The 26,971-nt window shown below is 43.2% G+C and overlaps 1 protein-coding gene across 1 annotated transcript in view; it reads left to right on the top strand.

Moving 5' to 3' along the window:
- FLT1 (fms related receptor tyrosine kinase 1) overlaps positions 1-26,971 on the top strand; it is a 171,051-nt gene that overhangs the window by 31,145 nt on the left and 112,935 nt on the right. Inside the window, exons 4-8 of the mRNA XM_040621859.1 lie at positions 16,852-16,976; positions 20,577-20,739; positions 20,842-20,978; positions 23,483-23,657; positions 24,839-24,956. Of these exons, the coding sequence (XP_040477793.1) occupies positions 16,852-16,976; positions 20,577-20,739; positions 20,842-20,978; positions 23,483-23,657; positions 24,839-24,956 (718 nt within the window). The remainder of the gene's footprint in view (positions 1-16,851; positions 16,977-20,576; positions 20,740-20,841; positions 20,979-23,482; positions 23,658-24,838; positions 24,957-26,971) is intronic.

Raw genomic sequence — 26,971 nt, 5'->3', positions numbered from 1 at the left:
CTGGCCTGACACGAAGGGGGCTCTTCGTGCTTGGAATTGCATCAGCTGGGTGCTTGGTCAGATGCACCGCGTGGCTCAGCTCAGAGCCATGATGGGTGGGGAGGGCATCGCGCAGCTGAACGGACTCTTGAAGCTTCCAAAAACATTTCCGTGCAACCGCCCTCATATTTTCGTGAAACTTTAGAGAGAAAATACTGTTTCTATTCATCAAAATTCTCCTCCAAGGGAAAAGATGCTTAAACAGTTTACATTTTGTAGGAAGAAAGAAAATTAGAAACCAATTTTAAAAACAAAAACAGAACTCTTAGCCACGCTAGTTGGCTGAATTCTTTAGGTTTGGATTTCTTGGCAAATCTATGACATTATCTGTTATTGCTAGATTAATGTCTAGAGTCATCTCCAGTTTTTTTAAAAGTCAGTTTTCAGCATGTGTTCATTCTCCCCTCCCCCGCCCATCCGAAGAGCTTCTCCCCTCGCCTCCCTTACTCACTTCATCTCTATCCCTCACCTATGGCTTCTGCCCCTCATTTTCTGAAACTTGAGTTTATTCTAGCATGGCATCTTTCCATAAGAATGGCTTTCCAAAGTGTTGGTCTTGGGGGCGGTCTAAGATTCTTGCCCTCGTAGTCTCCCGAGCGCACAGTTGTCTCAAAGACAACTTAGGAGTCACCTTGCGGGACTAGGAGCAACGAATGCAGCCAGGTCGGCTGATGAATCGTGTTTCTTATTCTTCTTACATCGTTGCCTGATGTATTTGCTCAGGAGACAGATGAACACGTTGAGGTGAACAGAGTTTGGACTCTGAGCCTTTGGAAACCCAGGTGGGCTTCCTAAAACAGCAGCAGCCTGAAGCTGATTTGCATTTCCAGAATTTTACTACAGATGATCTTCTGTAAAGAATACCTAGGAACACTCTGTCCTGTCTCTGCATACAGCTTCGTTAGAAATGTAGTGCAAGGTCAAGGTTTGTGGGTTGTTTTGTTTTTCATTTTGATGAAGTTGTATAAAAGGGGAAAGAAATATTTCTAGGATTTAAAATATACACTTATGTCACTGTTGATTGGCATGGCAGATTTTTCCCTGGGAAACAGACCCCTCTGCCTCCCAGCTCTGTACTCCCTCTGGGTGCGAGCATGAAGGAGATTATCCATTCTATCCGTCACTGGAGACAGCTGATTAGGACCACATGGCGAGAGTTTAGAGAAGAGTAACTTAACTCTTATCCATTGTCCTTTCCAGCTCTGTGAAAATTTGATAGAAGACCTTCTTGATATCTTCAAGCCCTGCCATTTCATATTTCCTTTCAAGAAACATTTTGTCGTTAGATACCAAGAGTCTTTGGCCATAGAAAATACTTACGTGTGATTGGGATGGAAGCCACTCCTACTGGTAGATTTGTTGACAATCAGGAGCATTGCATTTTCTTTCCTTGTCCCTGCCCCAGACCTTCTGTTCACCTAGCATATTCCTAGGAATTCAAGCTTAGCTCTTGATGGTACCTGCCAAATGTTCCGGCCCTTCCCTCAGAAAGAGAGCATTTTCTGACACTCCCTAGGCTCCCTAGGGAATTTTGGCATGCCAAAATGCCAGAAAACTTTGGCATGCCAACTGACTAAACTTTGCCATACAATTGTATGTCACACAGCATCGAGTACAACTACATAAATACTAAAAAATAATCAGAATGAACATAGTCTTGAATGAGCCATTTGGACACAACCTAAGACTTTGAGAAGTTAACGATTGAGGTACAATCATGAAATCTCAAGATGGCAGTGACGTCCAAAGGCAATAAGATTGACCATACCCCCTCATTTTCCTTCTACAATCAAGAAGTGTGAAGAACAGTACATCAAAACTTTATGGCTTTAAGGATTTTTTAAAATCTCCTTTAAGTCATCTTTTAAGAAGAATAAGCAAGGGACTTTTTCAGGAGAAATCCCCTTAAGCTGAAAAGACTTTGAGTTGCTGACATTTTGTAACTTTCTTTAACAATGACAATGAAACGCCTGCCCTGCCTGGAGACCCAGAGAAGATCTGTTTTGATCTTTGTGGTCCTTGCGGTGCTGAACCTCTTTCGTTCTCCTTTACTATTTAAGATACTCATTGTTTTGTCGTCTGATGCATTTGGTGGGGTTACGTCGGCATCGTCTTGGCTCACAGATAAACTGGTGACTTATTAAAACCATAGACATCCTGCCTTCCCTTATCAAATGTCAACCAGCGAGCTGTAGTTGAGATCATGTGATCTGGTTCAGATTAGGCTTAAAGCCCTGTTCTGATACATGCTAGGTCTTTGACTTTGTACAAATTCCTTAGTAAGAATAATGGTTAACACTGAGGTCTCACTCTGCTGGACACCACGGGAAGCACTTTGCAGAAGGTGATGGTTTGCATTGCCTCCACAGGGCTCTGAATAGTGCTGTCATTTTCTCTCCATTTCACAGAAAGGTTAAGTGACTTGCTCACGTAAGGAGTCCTATAACTAGTACAGAGTAGAGAGGGCGACAAAGTTCTTGCCCTTCACCACCTCTAGCAGTCAGGAGTTCGTAGCTGTGTGAATGTTTCTGTGACGGCTACTGCTGTTAGTATGATCAACTTCTGAGCCTTGGCTTCCTCACCTATAAAATGAGAAGAGGACTAGTTCTCGGGGTTGTCAGGAGATTAAATGAGATGGTAGACATAATGCTGTGCCTTTACTTGGGAGGATCGATCAGCAAGAAATACTTTGTGTGAAAGGCACGATGCTGGGCAGAATAGAAATGACAGAGATGATACCCTTAACTCTCAAGGCATCTGCAATTGTGGCAAATGAAATCTGTTACAGTGAACCAATTGCGAAGCACTATGGGAAAAAGCAGTAAGAGAAACATAGACTAGGGACACTCTGCCTGGGACGCTTGTCCCCCACACCTCCCTCCAGCTGTTCTTCACCAGCTTACGCTAACTTTTCAGGTCTCAAGTTAAATATCACCTCCGCAGGCTCCCCCAAACTAGGTTTGGTGTTTCTTCTGCCCTCCCCTTCCACACAGAACTCACCTCTCCCAGGCTGTGGGAGGACCAGGACGGACTATGTTAGCTCCAGCACCCAGCACAGGGTCCCATACACAGGAGGTGCTCAAGAATGTTTGCTAAATGAAAGAAAGAAACGGGATTTTTCAGTTACATTAGCCTCACCTCATCTCCTGGGCTTTAATGAGGCCACTGAGGGCACGCTGAGCAAATGAGCAAAATCTGGGGCCCAAAACTCACCTATCCTGTGGCCGAATCACGATCCAAAAAATTTCCACCTGACTTAAACAGTGAACTGGGATTAAGAAAATGAGATTTGACAGGAGGAAGTGGAAAGGACTACGTTTGGCTTGCAAAACCCACTAACTGCCCTGGGACCATCCAGGGGGAGGCTGTGGCTGAGCGAGCACACCTGACAGAGACTCGCGTCGGCCAAGGCAACGAATCCAGTCTCGGACTGCGTGAATAAGTACATAGCATTCAGAATAAAGGTGGTGCCGGTCTTACCGTTTCGTTTACACTTCAAGACGAACAATGAAAACGGGAATTCCTAGCAAATTGCTCAACCCCTCTAAACTTCATTTTTACCATCTGTAAAATGGGCACCTGCCTCATAGGGTTGTGATTATCAAATAATTAGATGGCTTTATTATCCCCATTGATGAGGAACAAACGAAGAAAGGAACTGAAATGTTTAAAGAAGTAAAGAATTGGGTGGGAAAACAGGAGACACCGTTTTCTTAAATGAAGGAGAGACTAAGCTTCTTCGTCTTTATGAACCTAGATGGCCGAAGTGCCTTCTAAGAATGGAAGAAGTCAAGACAGGCATTTCAGTTTGATGGAAGGAAATGCTTTCTAACACCTAAGCTATCCAGAATGAACTGTCTTGGGACCTGGTGAGTTGCGCATGTGTCTAGGTATTCAAACAGGTGCTAGCTTGGTGGGTCTGGATGAGACGATCCCTCAGGGTCTTGCCCCCTGTTGGGATTCATTTAGGACTTGGTGTGTGTTGCTCTCATTTATTGATACCTGGCTCAGATTCGTTACAAATATCATCTCATTTCATCCTAACAACGCAATGGAATAAATTCCATTATAAACCTCCTTTTACAGAAAAGTTGGCGAAATTCGATACTGTGCTCGAGGTTGCATAGTTTGTAAGTTATCGAGTCAAGCTTTGGACGAAGCCCCCACNNNNACTTTGTGCGCAGTATGAAATGCAGTGGAGGAAGGCGGAGCGTGGTGCAGGACTGCAAACTGCAAGCGTGTGGGCCAGCTTCAGCTGCCATACGTTTTGATTGGCAGGCAGAGTGCTTTTGGCTGCCAATATTTAATAATTGGAGGAGTTCACATAAAAACCTGATTCCCTACTTATCTTTAAAAACTGGAAATTAGCCATACTGGCCGCTATTCCACTTGGCAACAACTGGCTGCCACAAGCAAGAATTGCCTCTTCCAGACCTGGTCCCCACACTCTCAACTGCCAGCCTTCTCACCGTCTCTCATCCTGCTGCTCCCCTCATTTGCCTTCCGTGCCCGGCCCCCGGAGGGATGTCAGCGTGCCGTGCCCAGAGTGAACATTCCTAGTGAATGCATGACAAATCGTAAGTCTGGGAATAGGAAAGTGCTTACCGCGCTTTCTGGATGAGGAAGCTGAGCCCCAGAGAGTCCCGTGGTGGCACGAGTCGTCCGTGCAGGACCTGAACGGAACCCTGGCTCCCGACTCCCCAAGACTCTGGAAGGAATGTTTGCCTGAGAGCTGCTCCCTAGGAGAACCCGTGTACCGGCTGGGGAGGAGTGTGAACCAGGTGCCCCCTGTACTCACGACTGTACCTTGGAAAGAATTCCATCTCTAGTCTCCAAGAAACAGGACTTTCTCTGGTTTGGCTGCTCTCAGTCAGGAGGGGGCTCTCACAGAGACCACAAGGGATCACTGGCAGCAGACAGAGCTCAGCTCAATTCCAGCAGTGAGAATTACTTATCAGTCTGTTGTTCTGCATTTCTAAGTTCTGTCAGAAGACCATGCTACCCCTGTGTCTGTGCCACCATTTCTCCCATGGGGGGGTGCGGATATTTGAAGGTGGTGTTGCTCCCGAGTCATTCAGGAGGGTCAGGGCCAGATTTTAGGGTGGTGGAGAGAGAATGGTCTAGAATCAGGAAACCTGAATTCAGTTTTGGCTCAGCCATTCATATTATTCCCGTGCTCCTTCTCTCCGGGCCTCAGTTTCCTCTTCTGTAACATGAGAGACAGTGTTAGGATATCATAAAAGCCTCTTAACAGTTTTACAATTTGATGATTCTGAGGCAGAACTGGAAATAATAGGACTTGGGACATGGCCAAAATCTCGGCAGTAGAAGGAAGAGTTACAATAGTCCTTCAGATCTCCTTGCTTCTTCCTCTCCTTTCTCCTCATTTCTGCTTTCTTTTTTTCCCTCCTTCCTGCTGTCTGTCCTTCCTTCCCTCCATCTTGCCTTCCTTCCATCCATCCATCCATCCATCCTACCACCTTCCTTTAACACTCGTCCTCTCTTCCTTCTTACCTTCCTTCCTGTCTTTCTCTTTTTCTTTTCTTTTTGAGATGCTTCGGGTCCTCAGGATCAAGAGCTGACTGAGGTCATTCAACTAAGCAGCTTTGCGTGAACACCCAGTCAGCGAGTTTCCAGGGCACGCGGAATGCCTGAGACCTTCTCTACCTTCCTGGATCTTACAGTCTAGCCAAGCTTACCATCTACGCAGCACTGCATTCTTGTTTAGATAATCAACTAATTTATTTAGATCTTAGCCGTCATTTTTTAAAAAATGATCTTCCTCTTCTCCTTTAAGGCAACATTTAGTACTTTTTCTTCTAATCAATCTGAAAATTTCTGTGGGGGGGAGTATATGTGCTGACCATGAGAGCCAGACTATAGTAGAAGGACCTTGAGTTCACAGACTATGCTTTATGCACAGCGCTGGGTATATAATACGTCCTGATTTCACCTTTTTTCTTGCTTCACCTGCTCTCTCTCCATCAACATCAGCCAACTGTCTCCCATGTGCTCAGCCTTTGCTGGACACGGGGCTGAGAGGGTTGGTTACCCTGATCTGCCGCCAGCTGCCCGTGTTTCAAGGAGCAAGTTCATAAAAGATGCAAGAGGAGGGAGTGAGGGTGGACCGTCATCTGTGTTTTCTTCTCTCTTTTCTAACTCTTGTCCTTTTCTCCTCCCTTCCTATTCAGTTAGCTCTTGTAATTGGGCCGGTGGGGCTTCAAAGCAAGACAAGGCAAAACTTCATGTTTTTCTGCTGAAGGAAGGTTGTCAGGAAAGAGCTTTTCCAAAAAGAAGGCAGCTCTTATTTTGTACCACACGAATAATACATTTAAAAAATTTTTCATTTGGGGATAGCATCTTGAGTCTGGGACATGCTGACCTTTCTCTCTTTGCCTTGCTCGAGCAGAAGTATTTGTGTGCCGTATCTGTCCAGATGGCAGAAGCTGGCTGCTCATATTCCCAGGTCAGCCACCCCAAGATTTTTCTCACTTCTGAATCTGGATGCCCAGCCACCACTAGTGGTAACCGTGATTATATGTTTAGGGTTGGTGGTAAACTACAGCTGAGGTTTTATGATACTCATTAGGAAAATCAGGATACCTCGCTAGGAAATACTTAATTGTATACTCGGTGCGGACTACCTTCCTCAGGCATGTTAGTCACGTGACTTCTCTAAACGAAGGCCGAGAGGTTTCGCTGTGCTCCCCGCTGACCTGGGGCTTCCGAGGGGAGCAGAGGGACATATTTACAGTCAGGATGACTTTGCACAGGGGAAAATTCCATTTTTCATGAGTACCCCACCCGGATGCAAAGGGGAGTGGAAGAAAAGGTCGCAAGGACCCATCATGTGAAGAGTTTGCCCTGGAGATCTCCAGGAACTATTCCAGCTCAGACAATAGTGCGTCACCATTTCTACGAGCCCAAAGTTCTGGTTTTTGCAAAGCAAGTTTTTGAGATACAATTTATATACCATACAATTCACCCATTTAAAAGTGTGAGAGACTATGGACTCTGAGAAACAAACTGCGGGCTTCAGAGGGGAGGGGGTGGGGGAATGGGATAGACCAGTGATGGGTAGTAAGGAGGGCACGTATTGCATGGTGCCCTGGGTGTTATACGCAACTAATGAATCATGGAACTTTACATCGGAAACCAGGGATGTACTGTATGGTGACTAACATAACATAATAAAAAAACATTAAAAGAAAAAGTGTACCCTGTAATAGTTTTCAACATACTGACGGATATATGCAGCCATTAGCACCGTCCGTTTTAGAACATTTCATTATCTCAAAAAGAACCCCTGTACACTCCGACCCTCCATCCTTACCTCCAGCCCCAAGCCACCACTAATTTATTTTCTGTCCCTATAGATCTGCCTTTTCTGGATATTTCATATAAATAGAATAAAATATGTGGTATTGCATTATTAAATGCATAAATATATGCTGGGTTTTTCCATGCAGCATGTTTCAAAGTTTATCCATGTCGTGTTGTACCACGTATTAGCACTTCATTTCTTTTCGTTGCTGGACGATATTCCAGTGTATGGATCTACCACATTTGAGTTATCTGCTTATCAGGAGATGGACATTTGAGTTGTTCCCACCTTTTGGCTAGGACGTTTGTATGTCAGTTTTGCGTGGACATAAGTTGCCATTTTCTTGGGTAGATTCCTAGTGGAGGAATTGCGGGATCCTATGTAACCCAATGTTTAACCATTTGAAGAAATGCCAGACTGTTTTCCAAAGTGGTTGCACCATTTTACATTCCTATCAACAGTGTATGAGGGTCCCAATTTTAACAGATCCTTGCCAGTACTTGTTATTGTGGGTTTTCATTTATTATTATTTATTATTATTATTATTATTATTATCATCATCATCACTATTATAGCTATCCAGTTGGGTGTGAGGCAGTATCTCATTGTAGTGTGGATTTGTATTTCCCTGATGACTCATGATGTTGAGCCATCTATTCACAGGCTTATTGGCCATTTGTGTATCTTCTTTGGAGAAAGGTCTATTCAGAGCCTTTTCCCAGTTTTTAATTGGGCTAATTGTCTTTATTATGAGTTGTAAGAGTTCCTCAATTTTTTAATTAATATTATATATTAATATATTTTATATAATTATCTATTTAAATGTTTAATATCATCTAGATATATAGTGTGGTGACACATGTTATAGCTACATATGTGTCTAGATTTTAATATATTCTAGGTTTATATAATTATATTCTAGATATTCTAGATATATAATTTGCAAATATTTTCTCCCATTCCGTGGGTTCTTTTCACTTTCTTGATAGTATTCTTTGAAGAATGAAAGTTTTAAATTTTTTAAAAATTTTTTATGATGTTATGTTAGTCACCATACAGTACATCCTTAGTTTTTGATGTAGTGTTCCATGATTCATTGTTTGCTTGTAACAGAAAGTTTTAAATTTTGATAAATTCCAGTGGATCTATTTTTTTCTTTTGTTGCTTGTATCATAGTAAGGACCCAGTGCCAAATCTGAGATCATGAAGATTTACCTCAAGGTCTTCTTTCAGGAGTTCTATAATTTTAGTTCTTACGTTTAGGTCTTTGATCCATTTTGAGTTAATATTTGTGTAGGGTGTGATAGAAAGGTCCACTTCATTCTTTTGCACATGAAGTTAATCCGGCACCATTTGTTGAAAAGCATATTCTTTTCCCATCGAATGATCTTGGCATGTTTGTCAAAAATCAACTGACCATAGGGGCGCCTGGGTGGCTCAGTAGTTAAGTGTCTGCCTTTGGCTCAGGGCGTGATCCCGGCATTATGGGATTGAGCCCCGCATCAGGCTCCTCCACTGGGAGCCTGCTTCTTCCTTTCCGACTCCCCCTGCTTGTGTTCCCTCTCTTTCTGGCTGTCTCTCTCTGTCAAATAAATAAATAAAATCTTAAAAAAAAAAAAATCAACTGACCATAGACTCACGGGCTTATTTCTGGATTCTTAGTTCTAGTCCATTGATCTATGTGTCTGTCCTTATGCCAGTACCATACTGTCTTAATCACTGTTGCTTATAGTTTTCGTAGTAACTTATGAAATTGAGAAGTGTAAGTCTTCCAACTTTCTTTTTCTTTTTCAAAATTGTTTTGGCTATTCTGTGTCCTTGGCAATTTTGAAGTTTAGAATCAGCTTGTCAGGTCAGCTGAGATGCTGACAGGGATTGCATGGAAACTATAGATTAATTTAGTGAGCATTGCCATCTTAACAATGTCAAGTCATCAAATCCATGGACATGAGATATTTTTTAATTTATTTATATCTTTAAATTTCTTTCCACAATGTTTTTGTAGTTTCAAGGTATAACTTTAACACTTCTGTGTTGAATATGTTCCTAAGTACTTTTTTCTTTTTGATGGCTGTTACAAATAGAATTGTTTTCTTTTTTTTTTTTTTTAAAGATTTTATTTATTTGACAGAGAAAGAGACAGCCAGCGAGAGAGGGAACACAAGCAGGGGGAGTGGGAGAGGAAGAAGCAGGCTCATAGCAGAAGAGCCTGATGTGGGGCTCGATCCCATAACACCGGGATCACGCCCTGAGCCGAAGGCAGACGCTTAACCGCTGTGCCACCCAGGCGCCCCATAGAATTGTTTTCTTAATTGCATTTTCAGATTGCTTACTGCAAGTACATAGAAATATAATTCACTTGTATATATTGTTCTTGGATCCTGCAATCTTGTTGAACTTATTTACTAGTTCTAATACTTGTTTTTTTTTTTTTTTAGTGAATTGCTTAGGATTTTCTATAACAAGATTATGTCATCTTAAAAAAAGAAAATCTTACCTCTTCTTTTCAAATCTGGATGTCTTTTACTCTTCTTCTTGCTTAATTGTGCTGGCTAGAATGTTTATTGCATTATTCACGATAGCCATGGAACGTCTAGTATAATGTTGAATGGAAGTAGTAGAGTGGACGACCTCGTCTTGTTCCTAATCTTAAAGAGAAAGCATCCAGTATTTCATCATTAGTATGACACTAGCTGTTAGGGTGGGCTTTTTTTGTTTGCTTTTTGTTTTTTTGGGTTTTTTTGTAGATTTCCTTAACAAGTTGAGGAAGTTCCCTTCTATTACTGGTTTGTTGAGTGTTTTTATCATGGAAGGGGTTTGGATTTTGTTAAATGCTTTTACTGCATCTATTGAAATGATTGTCTGCCTTTTGATTTTTATTCTATTGATATGGTATATTAATGACATTGATTTTTGGATATTAAACCAATCTTGCATTCCTGGAACAAATCCCACTCCGTCATGGTATATCATTCCTTTTATGTGTATTCAGTCTGCTAGTGTTTTGTTGAGCTTTGTTGTATCCACACTCACAAAAGATATTGATCTGTGGTTTCCTTGTGATGTGTTTGGTTTTGGTATCAGGGTAACACTGCCCTCAGAATGAATTGGAAAGTTTTCCCTTCTGTTGTAGAACAGTTTTTGAAGAATAGGTATTAGTTATTTAAATGTTTGATAGAATTCACTTGCCATCTGGGCCTGGGCTTTTCTTTGTGGGTCGTGTTTTGGTTACTAATTCAATCTCTTTACTTATTATAGGTCTGTTTGGGGTGTCTGTTTCTTGTTGATTTAGTCTTGTTTCAGTAGTTTATGTCTTTCTAGGAACCTGTCCATTTCAGGTTATCTAACTTATTGGCACATAATTACAATATTCCTTTATAATGCTTTTTATTTTAGTAATGCTGGTAGTAATGTCTGCTGTTTCATCTCTGATTTATTAATTTGTCTTCTCTCTTTTTTTCTTGTCTTATCTTGTCTGTTTAAATGTTTTCCAATTTGTTCATCTTTTTTTTTTAATTTTAGGATTTTATTTATTGGAGAGAGAAAACACGAAAGAGAGAGTGAGCAAGCATGAGTTGGGGGGGGGGCAGAAGGAGAGGGAGAAGCAGACTCCCTGCTGAGCAGGGAGCCCAATGTGGGGCTTGATTCCAGAACCTGGGGATCATGACCTGAACTGAAGGCAGATGCTTAAATGACTGAGCCACCCAGGCACCCCATCCAATTTGTTCATCTTTTCAAAGAACTAGCTTTTGGTTTCACAAATTTTTCTCTATTGTTTTTCTGTTCTCTGCTTCATTCATTGCTACTCTAATCTTTATTCTTTCCTCCCTCCTGCTTCCTTTAGGTTTAGTTTGCTGTCCTTTCCCTAGAGTTCTAAGGTGGAAGAGTGGGTTATTGATTTGAGGTCTCTCTCCTTTATCAGCGTAGGCATACAGCTATAAATTTCCCTCCACAGAGCTATAAATTTTGGAATACAATGTCTTCATTTTCATTCATCTGTTTTCTCATTTCGCTTTTGATTTCTTCTTTGTTTCATTCACTAGTTAGGAGGGTTTTGTTTAATATGTGGGCCTCCCAAGTTTCTTGCTGTTATCAATTTCTGTTTTCATTCCACCGTAGTTAGAGAATACTCTTTGTATTATTTCTATCCTTTTAAATTTGTTGATGTTTGTGGCCTAGCATACAGTTTATCCTAGAGAATGTTCCACGTGCACTTGAGAAGAGTGCATATCCAGCTGTGATGGCTGGGGTCTCTTGTAGGTGTCTGTTGGGCCTCGCTGGTTATTAGCGTTGTTCAAGCCCTCTATTTCATTTTTGATTTTCTGTCTAGTTGTTCCATTGAAATTGGATATTGCGATCTTCATCTGTGGTTGTTGAATGGTCTATTTCTGTCATTTCTGTCAGTTTTTGCCTCATGTATTTTGCTACTGTGTTGTTAGTTGCAGATGTTTATAATTATTATAGCTTCCTGATGAATTGACCCTATTCTTATTATAAAATGTCCCTCTTTATCTCTAGTAACATTTCTTGGTTTAGAGTCTATTTTATCTAATATTAGTATAGCTACTTCGGCTTTCTTATGGTTACTCCAAGCTCTGCTTTGAATTTTCAGAGGCTTTGATGAGCACTGTAAATGAGTGAAGACATTACCTCTTTTCCTGTTTTCCCCCCTCGTCTTTCAAACGAACCATTTTACCAATGAACCAACTCTCCTTGAGCACTAGGTATGGTCCCCAACACGAAGACCTGTGTGATGTGAGAACTCTTGTGTCTAGATAGAACCCTCTCATGGGGTTGGTTCAGCCTCTTCACTTCATCCTCAATAAATTAAAATCATATCCTCCTTTAAAATAACGGAGTCCTCATAATCAGAACTTAGAGGTAAGAAACTGAAATTAAAGGAAAAGGAAATCAGGAAAAATTTTATTAAAATCAGAGGAACACGAAGGTGTTGGGAAGTAAGATGTTTACTCTTGAACCCCTTTCAAAGCAGAGAAGCTTCCCTGCATTCTTTGGGTCATTCACTTGTTCCCGAACGCAACGCAAGAATGCCCCAGTGATGCTGGTGGGAATGGCGTGGAATGAGGGTGGCATGCTGGGACCTCTGTGTCTGCATGCCTTAACGTGCCAGAGTGAGTACAGATTTCAAAAGGAAAAAAACACATGTAAAAAATAGATGTAATACCACTCAGAGCAAGGGTCTCTGTTTGATCTTCCCCGTGGCTAAGCCCCAATACTGCCGTTGGAGGAGAACACCTCACATTCTGTGTCCAGTTTCCTGTCACTGCTTTGAGCTCTAGGAGTTTGGAGAGGGGAGGGTGGCGTGCCCTCTGCCTAGCTGTGTGCTGGCACGGGTCCCTGGTGACAGTGTGTCTGTGCTGCCAGCGCACCGACAATCTTTGGAGCAGCTCTTCCTCGCTCAACAACCAGCCAATTTGGTCTCAGGAAACCACTCTGCAGCGCTGGCTGGGTTCAGAAGTCATTTTTAATTTTGTGACAAAGACAAATGTGTCCTATGGGAGTAGTAAGTGGTTTTACTGGTGATATTAATGGAACCGTGACCTCTTCTGTATCTATGGTCCTACAAAACAAAAAATGTTTGTATTATAATATGTCAGGCAAGTTCATTCTTAGCCCTTCCTTGAAGCAAATTGCAGAGGAAGTATACTATTAATAAGCCCAGAGCATAGTGTGTGTGTGTGTGTGTGTGTGCACACGCGCACACACACGCTTGTATCCACAGTCATAAGCTCATTTGCAAGCACGGTGGATTTTAATGCCATGCTGACTTGATACAAATGATGTATCTTGAATTGTGTTGGGATGGACACAATTCATTGAAGTTGTGAACAGAATTGCAGTGAGCCCAGTGCCGATACTGGTGTTGGCTTGTAAAGACCAATAGTTGTAGTAAAATTCAAGTGTTGGAGGGATCCAAAGTGTCAAAGGGAAAGGAGACGTTCAAAGGCACAAGTTCACCTCTTCTGTTTTCATTTGGGATTGGCGTCCATTAGCCTAGAAATGACTACACTGATGTTTACTATTTCCTGCACAAACTTTTTATTCCAGTGTCCTTTGTTGCAAATAGCTGCTTAAGGAGACAGTAAATTAAATGTGAAGGATTTACCGTTAAGTTACATGAATTAAACCATTTCCTGGTGTTTGTGTTTACCTTGGGACTCACAAAGAAGACAAAAATATAGACTCACTGGAGGAAGGAAAGGAATGAACAAATCCCAATAGTTTCTGCCTGAATGTCTAGCTCAACAACTTTATTTAAGGGAGGAATTTTGTGCTGATAAGTGAATCTTTGTCTCTGTATAATTAACTTTTCCTCTCTGCATATGTTGCCACACCCACTGAGCTCTTCTAATAGACATAAAACTATTAACTGTGCAGTGTTAATGTCTCATTCTATTGGGCAAAACTAAAGTAAATCAAATGCAGAATTGATAGTTTTCCTCAAGTAGAAATGGATGCTGCTTTATAATTTGAGACTTAAATTCAATAACTCAAAAGGTTATAAAATAATACATGACCATTCTAGAAAATCTGACAAATATATAAAAAGGTAAATAAGAAAATAACAACAAAGCCACTACTCAAACATTTTAGTGTATTTGGTTTTTTTTTTCCTATGCCATATCTGAATGTATATTTATACCTTTTATAGTTAAGATCATGGGTATAATTCGTGATTTTCATATATCCCAACCCCCTCTCTCCATAAGTTCAAATCTCTCATAATAATAAAAGTAATAGGCAGCACAATTCCAGTATTAACTATCTGCCAGGTACCATTCTAAGCACTTTCCATATATTCCTTCATGTAACCTTCATAATAGCCCTTTGTTTTTTTTGCTTTTGTTTTGTTTTTGTTTTTTTTAAAGATTTTTATTTATTTATTTGACAGAGATAGAGACAGCCAGCGAGAGAGGGAACACAAGCAGGGGGAGTAGGAGAGGAAGAAGCAGGCTCCTAGCGGAGAAGCCCAATGTGGGGCTTGATCCCAGAACGCTGGGATCACGCCCTGAGCCGAAGGCAGACACTTAACGACTGCGCCACTCAGGCGCCCCCATAATAGCCCTTTGAAGTGGGTTTTGCAAATGAAGCACAGAGAGTAAAATGATTTGCCTGAGGTCTCACAACCAGTAAGGGGCAGAGCCAGGATTCCAAACCAGTTTGTAAATAAAGTGTGAGCTCTGAAACCCCACAATCAGCTGACTCCCTCTGACTCAGCCTTTGTAACCGCACTTTCCCCAAGCCTACCCTCACAGCCCTGCCCCTGGGTGATTGTCCTCTTCTCAGAATTCCTCCAATACCAGACAGTATGACAGGGCACATCCTTTCCCCACGACATGTGTGAAAATCCGCCTGAGTCTCTGAAGAGCAGTTGCCCGCTACAGCCCTTGTGTGTGTGGGGGGGAGCTCCAGCCCTGACGGTGGTACAGGGAAGGAAGGTCAGGAGACACTGGTCTCCAGGCTTGGCTCTGCTCACATCACTTCACGTATTCACATCTCTGTCTTATCTGTAAAAGGACAGAGTTGTTGGATAGACCTTCATCCATTTTGTTCGGTCATTTATTCATTTCTTTCCTACACATCAGACCGAGGTGCATGCAATCTGTCTCCTCTCCTCTAGGAATTCATCAGCGAGTTTGTGGTCAGGGAAGTAACCTGCCAGTTCAGTGTAGGGTGTGCGAAGTGTTGTTATTGGAGAATGTTGGGGATGTGGGGAGGGCCCCTAAGGTGGGCTGGGACAGAGAAAATGTATAAGGAAGGGGCTGGCCTAGCAAGGCTTCCCAGAGGGCAAGGAGGAATTATTTAGAAATCTAGGGCATAGGAGCTAGGCTGTGATAATAGGGCCTTTCTAGTGTCCAGTGTGTGTCAAATGATTCCATCTGTAGCAGGCTACACCAACGTCACTTTTTTTGGGGGGGGGGGATTAAAACTACAGGAATTTATTGTCTCACATTCTAGAAACTAGAGGTTGAAATCAAGGTGTCAGTGGGGCCATGCTACCTCTGAAACCTGTAGGGGGCTCCTTCTATGCCTCTTCTGACCTGTGGTGGTTGCTGGCAATCCTTGGCAGCCCCCAGCTTGCACCTCATCACTCAGTCTCTCCCTGTGTATTCACGTGGCTTCACCCCCCTCCACATCCATCTCCCTGGGGCCATCTTCTTAAAAGGGCACCAGCCATGCTGGAGTAGGGACCCACCCTACTTAACTGATAATTCCATAGGTAGTGGCGCCATTTGACCCAAATGAGGTCACATTCTGAAGTACTGAGGGTGAGGACTTCCACATTTTGGTTTTGGGGGGGACAGAGTTCAACCTACAACAACTTCATAGCCACCATCTAGTCTAGGCAACCACTGCCCTACTTACCGCTCTGTGTCTCTGTTCTCCATCCAGCATCCAGAGTGAGCTTCCTGAAGTACAGCAAGCAGGTGGGGGGCTCGTTGGGTCTTTCAGGTCCGGATGGAAAGTGTTAACACCAGACTTCTTTCCATCTGGGCATCTAAGGCTGAAGCCAAGGGCAGAAGATGGGAACACAGTGACTCCTGAAGAGATCATTAGATGTCAATGGGTTCCTGAGGGTGAGGGCATGGCAGACGTGTGAACGTTTCTAAAAGATCCGATGCTCATTCTGGTCCCCAGAGGAACCACAGAGAAGCCGAACAGGTGGTTTTGAATCCTTTTGGCCTCTGAGACTTGGCCAAATGCCATTCTTCTGAAGGGTGGTATCTTGGTGATTATTTAAAGGCTTTTCCAGCCCTCTCTGCATGCACTGGGACGTACTGGGCTGTTCGTAGATACATAGTGCATCCTGAAGAAATCTAATTTGGATAGGAAATCCGTGCAGTCCTCACCACTGCTTCTCCAGCCTTTCCCCTGGCCCGGAGGAGCTCAGAGCTGCTCACTCATTAGTCTGCCAGGAAAGGTCCAGAAAGCCTTTTAGTCAGGCTTCTGTCATTCAAATGCTAATCCTCTCTCCAAATTGACACCTCAGCATTACCTCTCTCTGCTCCAAAGTCAGCTGACCATCGCATCCGGGGCCCTTTGACTCCTTACAAAGGCTCTGGAGGGCACTTCCTGAGGCACTTAGCATAGCCGTGGTAAGAAGTTCATGCAGAATATTCTCCTTTCTTTCTCCCTGCCCTTTTATGACTTTTTGCAGTAGTGACCTAAACCTACCCCACCCCCACCCACCCCACACATCGCAATTGCATCTTAGGGCATCAGGGGCAATCTGACCCAAGGTCAAGACCTGAATAAGGAATTTGGTTGACTACGGAAGCAATCTGTTTCTGGGCAAAAACAAAGACGGCCAAATTCAGAGACCAAAATGTGAATTTAGGGATTATATTAAGGGGGACCTGTGTCAGTGACCAACCTGCCTCACCCAGCTATGGTGTCTAGATGTCGTTAATATAACCATTTATATATATATGTGTGTGTGTGTTTTTCATTTTCTTCTCATTCAGATACAGGTAGACCTTTCTTAGAGATGCACAGTGAAATACCCGAAATTATATATATGACTGAAGGAAGGGAGATCGTCATCCCCTGCCGGGTCACGTCACCTAACATCACTGTGACTTTAAAAAAGGTAAAACCAAGCAATGCTTCTCTCAGAAAATCTTTACTGCAAGTGAGCACAATGAATTTCAAGTCCTTTTATCTCTCTGGAATGATTTTCTTACAGACATTTGGGCTGCTCAGTGGACTTTTCTGAAATATCCTTTTACTATAAAGGATAAATGCTAGAAGTCATACCCAGGCATGTACTTTAATGAAATAACATGACAGCGTGGTGGGCATAAATGTGTGTGAACGTAACGAAAGAACGAAAATCATGCAAATGTTCATATATTGCCACAAATCCAAATGTCTGCAAATGTGAGAAAAACTACTTCTGTTGCTTATTCACATCCATAGCTTGGCAGAGAGGGGTTGATCTAGGTTTTTGCTAAGGACAGAACTGTGAGACACCTGCCTATGGAGTCACAACCTTTCGTTTGAGTTGTGAAGTTCCCGGTAACAAAAAGCTTATGTCCTGCTGGGCAGCCAAACTTAGCTGCTTAGGGAAAGGGGACAAAGGGGCGGGGGGGGGGGGCTACACATGACATTTTTTCTTCATATCATGTTATAAATTATGCATGTGGAGAAAGAAAAAGATTTGGAGTGGAGTCTAATAAAGATAAAAGCTAAAATGTGACATTCCATCTAATTCATTGGTGCTAAGAGTTTGAGAACAGACTAGGGTGAAGAGTTGGCAAACACTCCCCACATGGAAAACTGTGGTGAGTCCTGAGGGCTCTGAGCTTTAAGGGGAGAAGTTAAGGCTGTCCCAAGGCAGCACGAAGCACCACCATCACACTCTAGGGACTCACAAAGTGTCTGGTGGTCCTGGTAGTCGAGGTGGAAAAGCTTGGAGTGATTTCCAGTATCACCGGTTGACCTGAAATCCTGGAATATGATGGTGGCGTCTCCCGGTCTTCTTCCCTTGCGTTCACTTTCCTACATCACTGATTTGATTTAAGCCCTCAGGATAGCCCACCGGTGACAGGTTTTGGCTTCCATTATATCTATGTATCACTGCCAGTGATTATAAAACTGTATTTCAGAGCTGGAAGCATCAGAGGAGTCTAAACCTATGGGTGGAAGGAAAAACTGAGGTTCTGGGGGAGTTGGGGACCTCCCAGACCACACTGGGCATTGGAATCCATATCTTGACTTCCCCTTCTGTGCCCTTGCCACCTTTGCTAATGGTTTAGTTTGCGTGGGAGAAAGACCAGCGTGGTTAAGAACAGAGCCCCATGGCATGCTGCTTGGGTTCTGATTACCCAACCACTTCACCTGCTGGACAAACTGGCAAGTTTTCAAAAGTCCCTCCACCTCAGTTTCCTCACTGGAGAGATGCGAGTGATGACAGTCACACCCACCGCACATGGGTGTTGGGAAGTAACTGAGGTGATACATAAAAAGCCCTTAGAACAGTTCCATGTACAAGCTGAGCCCCATTAAGGGTTAGCTATTATTATTTACCTAACAGTTTAATACCCAATACTTGATTTAAATCGTCATCAAGTGATATTTATTCTCAAACGTGGTATCCGCTCCTCTTAGTCTGAGGTAATAATCTCCTTGTGATTAGTACGGAACGTACCATGGGGCTGTGGAACTTCTCTGTTCCATGCATGCAAGCCCTTGCCTTTTTGTCTAGCGCAGATCATTTGTCTGTTGTAAGAAACAGTCCCAACTTCCCCCATGTAAAAATCTGAGGGGGGGGGAGCTTACTCTCTCTGTTTTTCCACCTAAGATCTATAACACACATGAGAGAGAGAGGAGAGGGAAGAGAGAGAGGGAGGGGGGAGGGAGAGGGAGGGAGAGAGAAAAGGACACTGTTGTAATAGGGATTTGGGTTTGCCACATATATATTGAGACTCTTCTAACCTATTATGTATGTATGTTGCCCGGAAGTTGTAAGATCTTTCCCTTCCACCTCTCCTCTTGTCCTTTTTAACCTGCTGTCCCTTCCCTCCGCTTTCCCCCTGCCAGCGTTGGCGGAGCCGTGGTCAGCTGGAGGCAGCCTCCCTTTCCAGTCCTTTCTTTCAGGGCTGCTCCCCCGCCTGCCCCCTGTCACACTCGTAGGCACCACCGTAGTGATGAGCTATATGGCCTCGGAACCAAGTTTCTTTGTCAAGAGAATAATACTGGTGGTGGTAAGGGCGGGTTAGAGTAAGCGAACCTTCCTCTGAAACCTTAAAGGACACTTTACTGTATTTCCCAGTTGTGCTGAGGAAGTCCATCGGAAAACCTTTCTTTGAGGTTTGGCACATGCTTGTGTTCACCTGCATTTAAAGCATTGTAGATCTCAATCCCTGACTTAAATTTGTCTGAGCTTTTCCCTTAAAAATCAGCACCAAATTAGAGGAGAAGGTTCTTTTTCTCCCACCGGGGATAAAGCCTTCCTGAGCCTGCAGATGGAATCATGATTTACGAGAACATGAAGTGCATCCTTCACTTGCTTGCAAGTTCTCCATAAAGAGGGTGCAGCTCATTCCCAAGCTGTGTGACACTCTGGTAACAGAGACCCCGGCGGACATGCTCCCTGGGAGAGGGCGCTGGTTCGTGGAGGAATTTCTGCCACGGAGACACACATCCCAGCCAGATTAGCTCCTTCAACAAGCAATATAAATAAATGATAGATAAGCGACGCAAGGTGCACTTTTTAAAAGAAGATGAAAAAGATCTGAAACTTCTTCAGGGCAGTTTGACCTTTCCTTGATAATCTCTAATCTGATCTCGCCTCTGAAAGTGTGCCGGCGATCTGGCAGCAGGGAAATTTGGCTGGGCCGCTCAGTGGAGCAATATCCCTTTATAAAGCCTCATCCCAAGGCGGATTGTTTATAATGGTCGTCTTTAAAAATAAAGTTCCTGGCGTCCAGCAGAAGGCATAAGGGAAAATCAAATCATGGATTCCTTTTTTCTGTTTGGACTCATTGTGTTTGGGAATACTTCTAAGAATTTGAGAGCGATTCACTCACGACAGCGTCTCTGGCCTCCACATCTGTTTGCAGCTGTCTTCACTGTCCGTTTCCCCGGAGTTTCCCTCCCAGAGGCAGAGTCGAGGCCCTCAGCCTTCCCAGAATGATAACCCCAGCGAGAACCAAGTGAATGCTATGAATCTCAAAGGACTGGGAATTACCTCTAGTCCTCTGAAGACAGCCACCTCTTTACTAAATCACGCAAAATGGGAGGACAAGTTACGGCTTGTTAAAAGCATCAGATCATGAGGCTTAGGAGGGTAACCTGGCGGCCCCAGTGGAAAAACTCCTAATTGGTTTCTCAATAGAGTCCCAGGCCAGTCCGTGACAAGGATGATTCCCAGAGGCCAAGTGATAAGGGCTCTCGCTGCAAGTCTGACATGACAGCTAGGTCTGTCCCGGGTGGGTGCAGCTTGTGGCCAAGGCTGATAATGAATTATCGTAATTACTATAATTTATCATCATAATGTATTTCTTGCTCCACGCAAAGAAAACTAAAGAGCCAATGATGACAAACCAGGGTTTTTACCTGTACCGTTTTCACTTTCAACGAAAACTGTGTTTTCACAAACTACAAGTGAAATGGTATTACCACAGGGCTAGTACGATTTTCTTAAAGCATCTCTCTCTCTCTCTCTTTTTTTTTTTTTCCTTTTCAGTTTCCCCTTGATACCCTGATCCCGGATGGAAAGCGAATAATCTGGGACAGTAGGAAGGGTTTTATAATAGCAAATGCAACATACAGAGAAATAGGGCTTCTGACCTGTGAAACAGCAGTCAATGGACATCTGTACAAGACCAACTATCTCACCTATCGACAAAGTAAGTGACGGTCCCAAGGCATGAGCGCAAGCCAAAACACTCAAGGGCTTCCCTGCATAACAAAACCTTGATTTAAAAAAATCCCATTTCTTATGCTTGCAGCCAATACCATCCAAGATGTCCAGATAAGCACTCCAAGCCCGGTCAAGTTGCTTCGAGGTCACACTCTTACTCTGAACTGCACTGCCACCACTGATTTGAACACAAGGGTTCAAATGACCTGGAGTTACCCCGGGGAAGTGAGTGACATTTTTCTCTGGCTTCTGGAGGGCAGTATTTCTTTCTGTCAAGTGACCACATGCCACTGGGTTTTTGAGGTGGGACAAAATCAGGATATTCTGACTCGTGTGGCAGTTTGAGTGAACAAGGAAGCTGTGGGTGTGTTTTGGGGGCTTCCCTCGTCTGATGTTCCATGAGTGTGTGTGCATAGATACGGCCTTTTGATGTCTGGAGGGTTTGTTTTGAAGTCTATAGGCTGGTATTTCTATTGCATGATTCTGGGTGGAAAAGGGGAGTGTTTCATCCTTGGAAACTATTCACTGGGATTTAGAGATGAGAGGGAAATTTATCACTCGATGCCAGGCAGGGCCTATCTGTGGTAAGAACAACAACAAAAAGTTGTTGTCAGTGTGTTAATTTCAGATACCGGCAGACAGTGAGGCACCTGATTGGAGCATGTTTGGAAAAGATATTACAAGCCAGCCAGCCAGTATTCCCTTTGTTCAGTGACTAAGGAGCAATGCAGTCCTTCAGAAAAATGAGAAGAATGAAGACTGAGTTGGGTCTCCTTATTCAGACCAAACGTCTCTGCAGACAATCAGTCGTCATTTGCAACCGTGTAGATGGGGAATCGATGATCAGCTGTTAAGAAACTTGAACTGTCACTGCGGCCCCGTTTGCTGTGTGGCAGTATGATGGATGGGGCGTATCGCAAGCACAGTCGTGTGTTCTGTCATTGAGATTGCCCCATCACCACGTTAACTGATGATTAAATTATATGCCAGAGAGTAATGTGTCAGCCCCAAGCTACTGTTGTTTCTCATCAACATTTCTTGCCATGGAAATAGAATAACTTGGCAACAAAAAGATGCAACAAGTACCCTGTAGGAACACATTACGGACTCGTCATATTTTCTAGAAAGTGATATTGTTTTATTTAAATAAAAATGCAATGACTTGGCAACAGTCACTTCTGGGTTTTGATGGAAGTCGGATATTCTCAATAAACGCCAAGAGGGAGCAAACTCTTACCCCGTTGGTGGCTCCACGATCAGAGTATGATAATACATCTATTGACCGCCAGTTACCTTTGAAAATGGCGCTGTCCAATAGCACTTTGTGTGACTGAAATATCTTTTCTGACTAATACAGTAACCACTAGCCACAGGTGGCTAATGAGGGCCTGGAATGTGGCTCCTGTGACTAAGGAACTGCATTCTTATTTTAACAGCCACATGTGGCTGGTGGCTACAGTGCCAGACAAAACAGTTATCTGAAACCCAGGATCAGCTGTTTTCCAAAGGCAGAAATAATACCAATGTTACTCAGATTTGAGAAGGAAAGAGTTCTCCGTGGGAGAAGATGCAAGTAGTACCTACAGAGAGTGGCTGAAAATCCCTCAGGCTGGCATTTGAGGGACTGCTGCCCTGATTTTTGATGGTGGTGGTTGACATCTTTCTGGTTACGGCCAGGAAGGAAGAAAATGGCCTACTCGTGTGTCTGTTCCAGCAGGGCAATAAAAGGACAGGAGGGTAGAAGCCTCTTAAACATGGCACAGAGGAGAACTATGTTCAAGACCCAAAGACCAGTTCTGGACTGCTTTTCAAAGTCTTTTTTCCATGCCTCCTCACCAGGAAGGATGGAGAGGGAGAAATAAGCTATTATAGGTTATAAAATGTAATGCTAAAAAAAAAAGTGATAGAGGGGGAAGGAACAGTGGAAGGAAAAGGCAATGTGACCTCATCTTCTCAAAACCAGGAAGGAGGCATTGTAACCAGTTTACACCGCCGAGCCCCGGGGCCTGCTCCTCGTGTGCCCTGAGGCAGACACGGGACAATGTCCCACCAGCACCATCAGCAGAGTGTTGGCTAGGCTTGTAGATGGCTTTGGCTGGCCTCAGAGCCATTTAGTGTGATTTAGCAGAAATTGGTAAGCCTTGCTCAAAATAGCGAAATGAGGAAACCAGGATTATCACACCTTAGTCCGCGTAGCCAGGACTCATGACTTTTCCCTTCATTTCTAGTAAGGGAGCAAAAGCAAACTCACGTGGTGATGGCTTAGAGACACAGGGTCATAAAGCCAGATACCAAAGATCCTCATTGCCTGAGTCAGCCACATCTATGCCCAGAGAGCTGGTTACTGTTTAGAGAGGTGAGTGCCGGAGGGAAGGCGCTAGATTCGTACTCCAAAGACCTGAGTTTCCTGCCCGCGGTGGCCTCTGACACTTCAGCCTCTTCATCTGTAAAAGGGCAGTGATGCTGCCTGTCTCACCGGGCGGGTGTGAGACACTACTGAGTTCATGTACACGGAGGTCCATCTGGAGAAGACGGCATGCTAACGAGCGCTCCCATGGCAAATATTCGAAACACATCGAGACACGGTTTGAGTTTCTAAACATCTTGCCGTCAGGCGGGTTTGCTTCTCAGCATAAAATGTTGATCTTCTCAGTAATAATCTGAGAAATGCTGTCACTTCGAGCGTGAACAATTACCACTCCCACATTTGCTATACATTTTCTTTCTAGACAAAGAAGAGAGCATCTATAAGGCAACGAATTGGCCAGCGCACTTCCATTGCCATTGTGTTCTACAGCGTTCTTGTTATTGACAAAGTACAGAACAAAGACAAAGGGCTTTACACTTGCCATGTGAAGAGCGGCCCTTCATTCAGATCTGTTAACACCTCAGTGCATATATATGGTAAGCCACTAGCGCTCTGCTTTCTGTCATCATGGATCTGGGGCGGGTTCTATAAAAAAGTACATTTTCTTTTGGCCAAGAGGTATTCTATCATGAATGGTACGACTTGGTTCTCCTCCACCCGCTGTCAAAAAGCAAAGCGCATCAAGTGTTTAATACATTCGAATTAGAGAATCTTTTCCTTGCCTGTTTATTGTGGTGAATAATTCAGTTAGGTCATGTTATATCTATATTAAATTCTTTTTTTAGTATTCCATATCAAAGAAAAATATGATAGATTTACCTTCATTTCTCAGGAACTGCTGTGAGTGAGAGAGAGAGAAATGTGGTGGGATAAGTTATTTAGAATTGATGTGATTTTATCTCTGGTTTTACCCTCATGTAATCCTCATATTGTTGCTTAATGCCAATAGGCAAATTCTGTAAGGAAAACACTTACACCTCTTTAGAATCCTTAAAAGCCTTATTTATCTCCACTGTTGAAAAGAAAAATGGCGAGAAGCAGAAACTCTGGAACAGTCTTGGCCTTAGATATCCTTTTGACTTTCTCCAGTAGGGATTTTTTAATCGGATCATTTGTTCTACGGTATCTGAAGGAACTTTCTCCCATCACGCTTGTGTTGGGCTGGTGGATTTTCTGAAGTATCTCTACTTTTCTGGGATTGGGATACAGATGTTTGTGATGTTCCACTCTCTGTGGCTCTCCCTCTGTTTTTCTTTTTCTTTTCTTTCTTTTTTTTTTTTTTTTTTAAGATTTTATTTATTTATGTGACAGAGATAGAGACAGCCAGCGAGAGAGGGAACACAAGCAGGGGGAGTGGGAGAGGAAGAAGCAGGCTCATAGCGGAGGAGCCTGATGTGGGACTCGATCCCAGAACGCCAGGATCACGTCCTGAGCCGAAGGCAGACGCTTAACGACTGCGCTACCCAGGCGCCCCTCTCCCTCTGTTTTTCTGTTTTACTCGTAACCCTTTCATTTGAAAGTACTTCACAGTTTGGGTGCTTCGGAATCCTTTTATTCAGGGATCACTGTTCGGGCTCACGGAGAGGCTCCGTCAGAATTCAGCTCTGTTTATTCATTGCTTGTACCCTCCTTTTAGGAGTCAGGGGGTTGGGTTGGTGTTGTTCTATTTCGATAAACATGGCCTTTCCTAATCTCTTTATCCCTTCTCCTTTCAAAGATAAAGCATTCATCACCGCCAAGCATCGAAAGCAGCACGTGCTGGAGACCATAGCTGGCAAGCGGTCCTACAGGCTCTCTGTGAAAGTGAAGGCATTTCCCTCGCCAGAGCTTCTATGGTAGGACCGTAATTATTTTCCTATCAGTTTAAGGTATGCTTTGTAAGTAGGAGGATGCAGGAGCCCAATGACTGGAATTCCTGAAAATATATCAAGAGAAGTTCCCCCAGACGGTGGTGGAAAGCCAAGAACTGTGTTGTTTTCTGGGGCTGGGAGCGAAGCAGGTAGGCCGGGCCGGAGGGGCGGGGGGACGGGGGGCGGGGGGAGGGAAGCAGTGTTCCAGGATGCAGGAAGAGATGAGGTGTTTTTTGAGTGCTCAGTTCAGTTCAACTCTTCACGGCTGTGACTAACTTTCTGCATCTCTAAACCTCCCCATGATGTCAGCATCCTTTGAATGGAGTATGTTGGGCAATGAGTAGGAAGCATCTTGAATATGTAACATGCTCTATTAACCCTGAAGAAGTGGGCCCTTGTAATGAGGATAATAATTCTTTTATTATCTGAAAATAATTCTTTTATATACAGCTGGGATGAAAGTTCCAGTCTTGTTGTAAAATTAAACAAACATTAATAGAGACAAGACTTATTCAGTTGCAGGGGTGGAGGAAAGGACCTACTTGAACTAATTAAGGTTTTTTTGGCTCGAAGTTTGCATATTCAGAGCCTCCCGAAGCAGGTTCCTTCTGTGTTAGTACGGCACCTGATGTAAAACAATGTAATCTGTTGATAATCTGCGGTCGTTTTGTTAAATCATTTTAAATGCCGATATCTTTGGCTCAGACCATTACATTTTAAACAAAGAGTACAGTACAACACGGATTAGGAAAACAACCCATACAATATGGAAGCGGTGCCATTGTGGAATCACCTCCACCAGCCTTATTTTGCTTTCAATATCATATGATTGCAGTGTTTGTTTTCAGTTTCCTCAAATAGTTAATAGGGAATTAAAGAGAAATTAAACTTTGAGCTGTGCCCCTTCATGGCGTCACAGTAGAAGAGAGATTTTTTGTTTGTTTGTTTTATAATGTACAAAAGGTCCAACAGTAAATTTCCCGTGAGTGTACATAATTCCTTCATAGGAATTTAATCACTCCAGGCTATACATTCCCTCTTTCGAAAGGGTCTGAGAGTATCCCCATCTATTAAACAGTGCTCATTTCTTTAGTAACTAAGTAGCCAGGACCTAAAATGCATACACAATAAATCGATCCATCCTTGAAAACACTGACTTGTTCATGAGAAATAAAATAAACGACGATGATATTTGTAGTCATAAAATAGAGCATAGTCATTTCAACTGCTTTGGAACCGAGACCCATTAGTGATGGGTATTTGCTTACGGGACAATGTAATGCTTGCATGGATATGAACTAACACCATTTCCAGTATTAATCCTTCATACAGAACACAATGAACTCCTAACAGATGAAAAAATGCCCAGCTAAAGAACTGTGCCATTGAATGAAATCATAGAATTGTAGCATTGAATCTTCGAGGAGCTCTAGAAAATTTGGAGAAACTGAGGCTCAAATAGACAAGGCAGGTGCACAGCACAGAGTGGCAGAGCGGGGACGAGCATTCAGGCCTCCCGACTCTCAGCTCTGTGCGCAACTGCGTGATATCTAGGCATTGATTCTATATTTAAAGTTAAAAAGAATTTTTTTTTTAAAGTTTTGTACCTTTTGTTTGTGAGTTTTGTGCCTTAACTATTCTTCCTCAGGGGAAAAATCTTGATAATCTTGATTTTACTATAGCTTATGAAAGGGACAACTGGTGTGACCATTTATACAACTAATAAGAACTCCACATGAGACCACAATAGGAAAGTCTATTTTTATTTTTATCTGGAGAAGTGATCTGGTTGATCTCACTTACAATGGCCCTTGTATTGCTGATGTAGCCTCATGGAAAACTGAAAAACATCTCGATGGATCAGCCAGTGCTGCTGGGTGAATACTTAAGTCACAGGGTGACCACCATCCTCGTGGGTACCTTAAAACCAGCGCTTTTCTCCCTCCCTTCAACATCCTTCTTCCTCCTTGCCCATAAACGCGAAGTGTTTCTCCATTTAA

This window comes from Ursus maritimus, unplaced genomic scaffold (genome assembly GCF_017311325.1).
Source record: "Ursus maritimus isolate PB19 unplaced genomic scaffold, ASM1731132v1 scaffold_10, whole genome shotgun sequence".
NCBI lineage: Eukaryota > Metazoa > Chordata > Mammalia > Carnivora > Ursidae > Ursus > Ursus maritimus.
The sequence above is the reverse complement of the archived record's forward strand: the minus strand, read 5'-3'. Positions and strand labels throughout refer to the sequence as shown.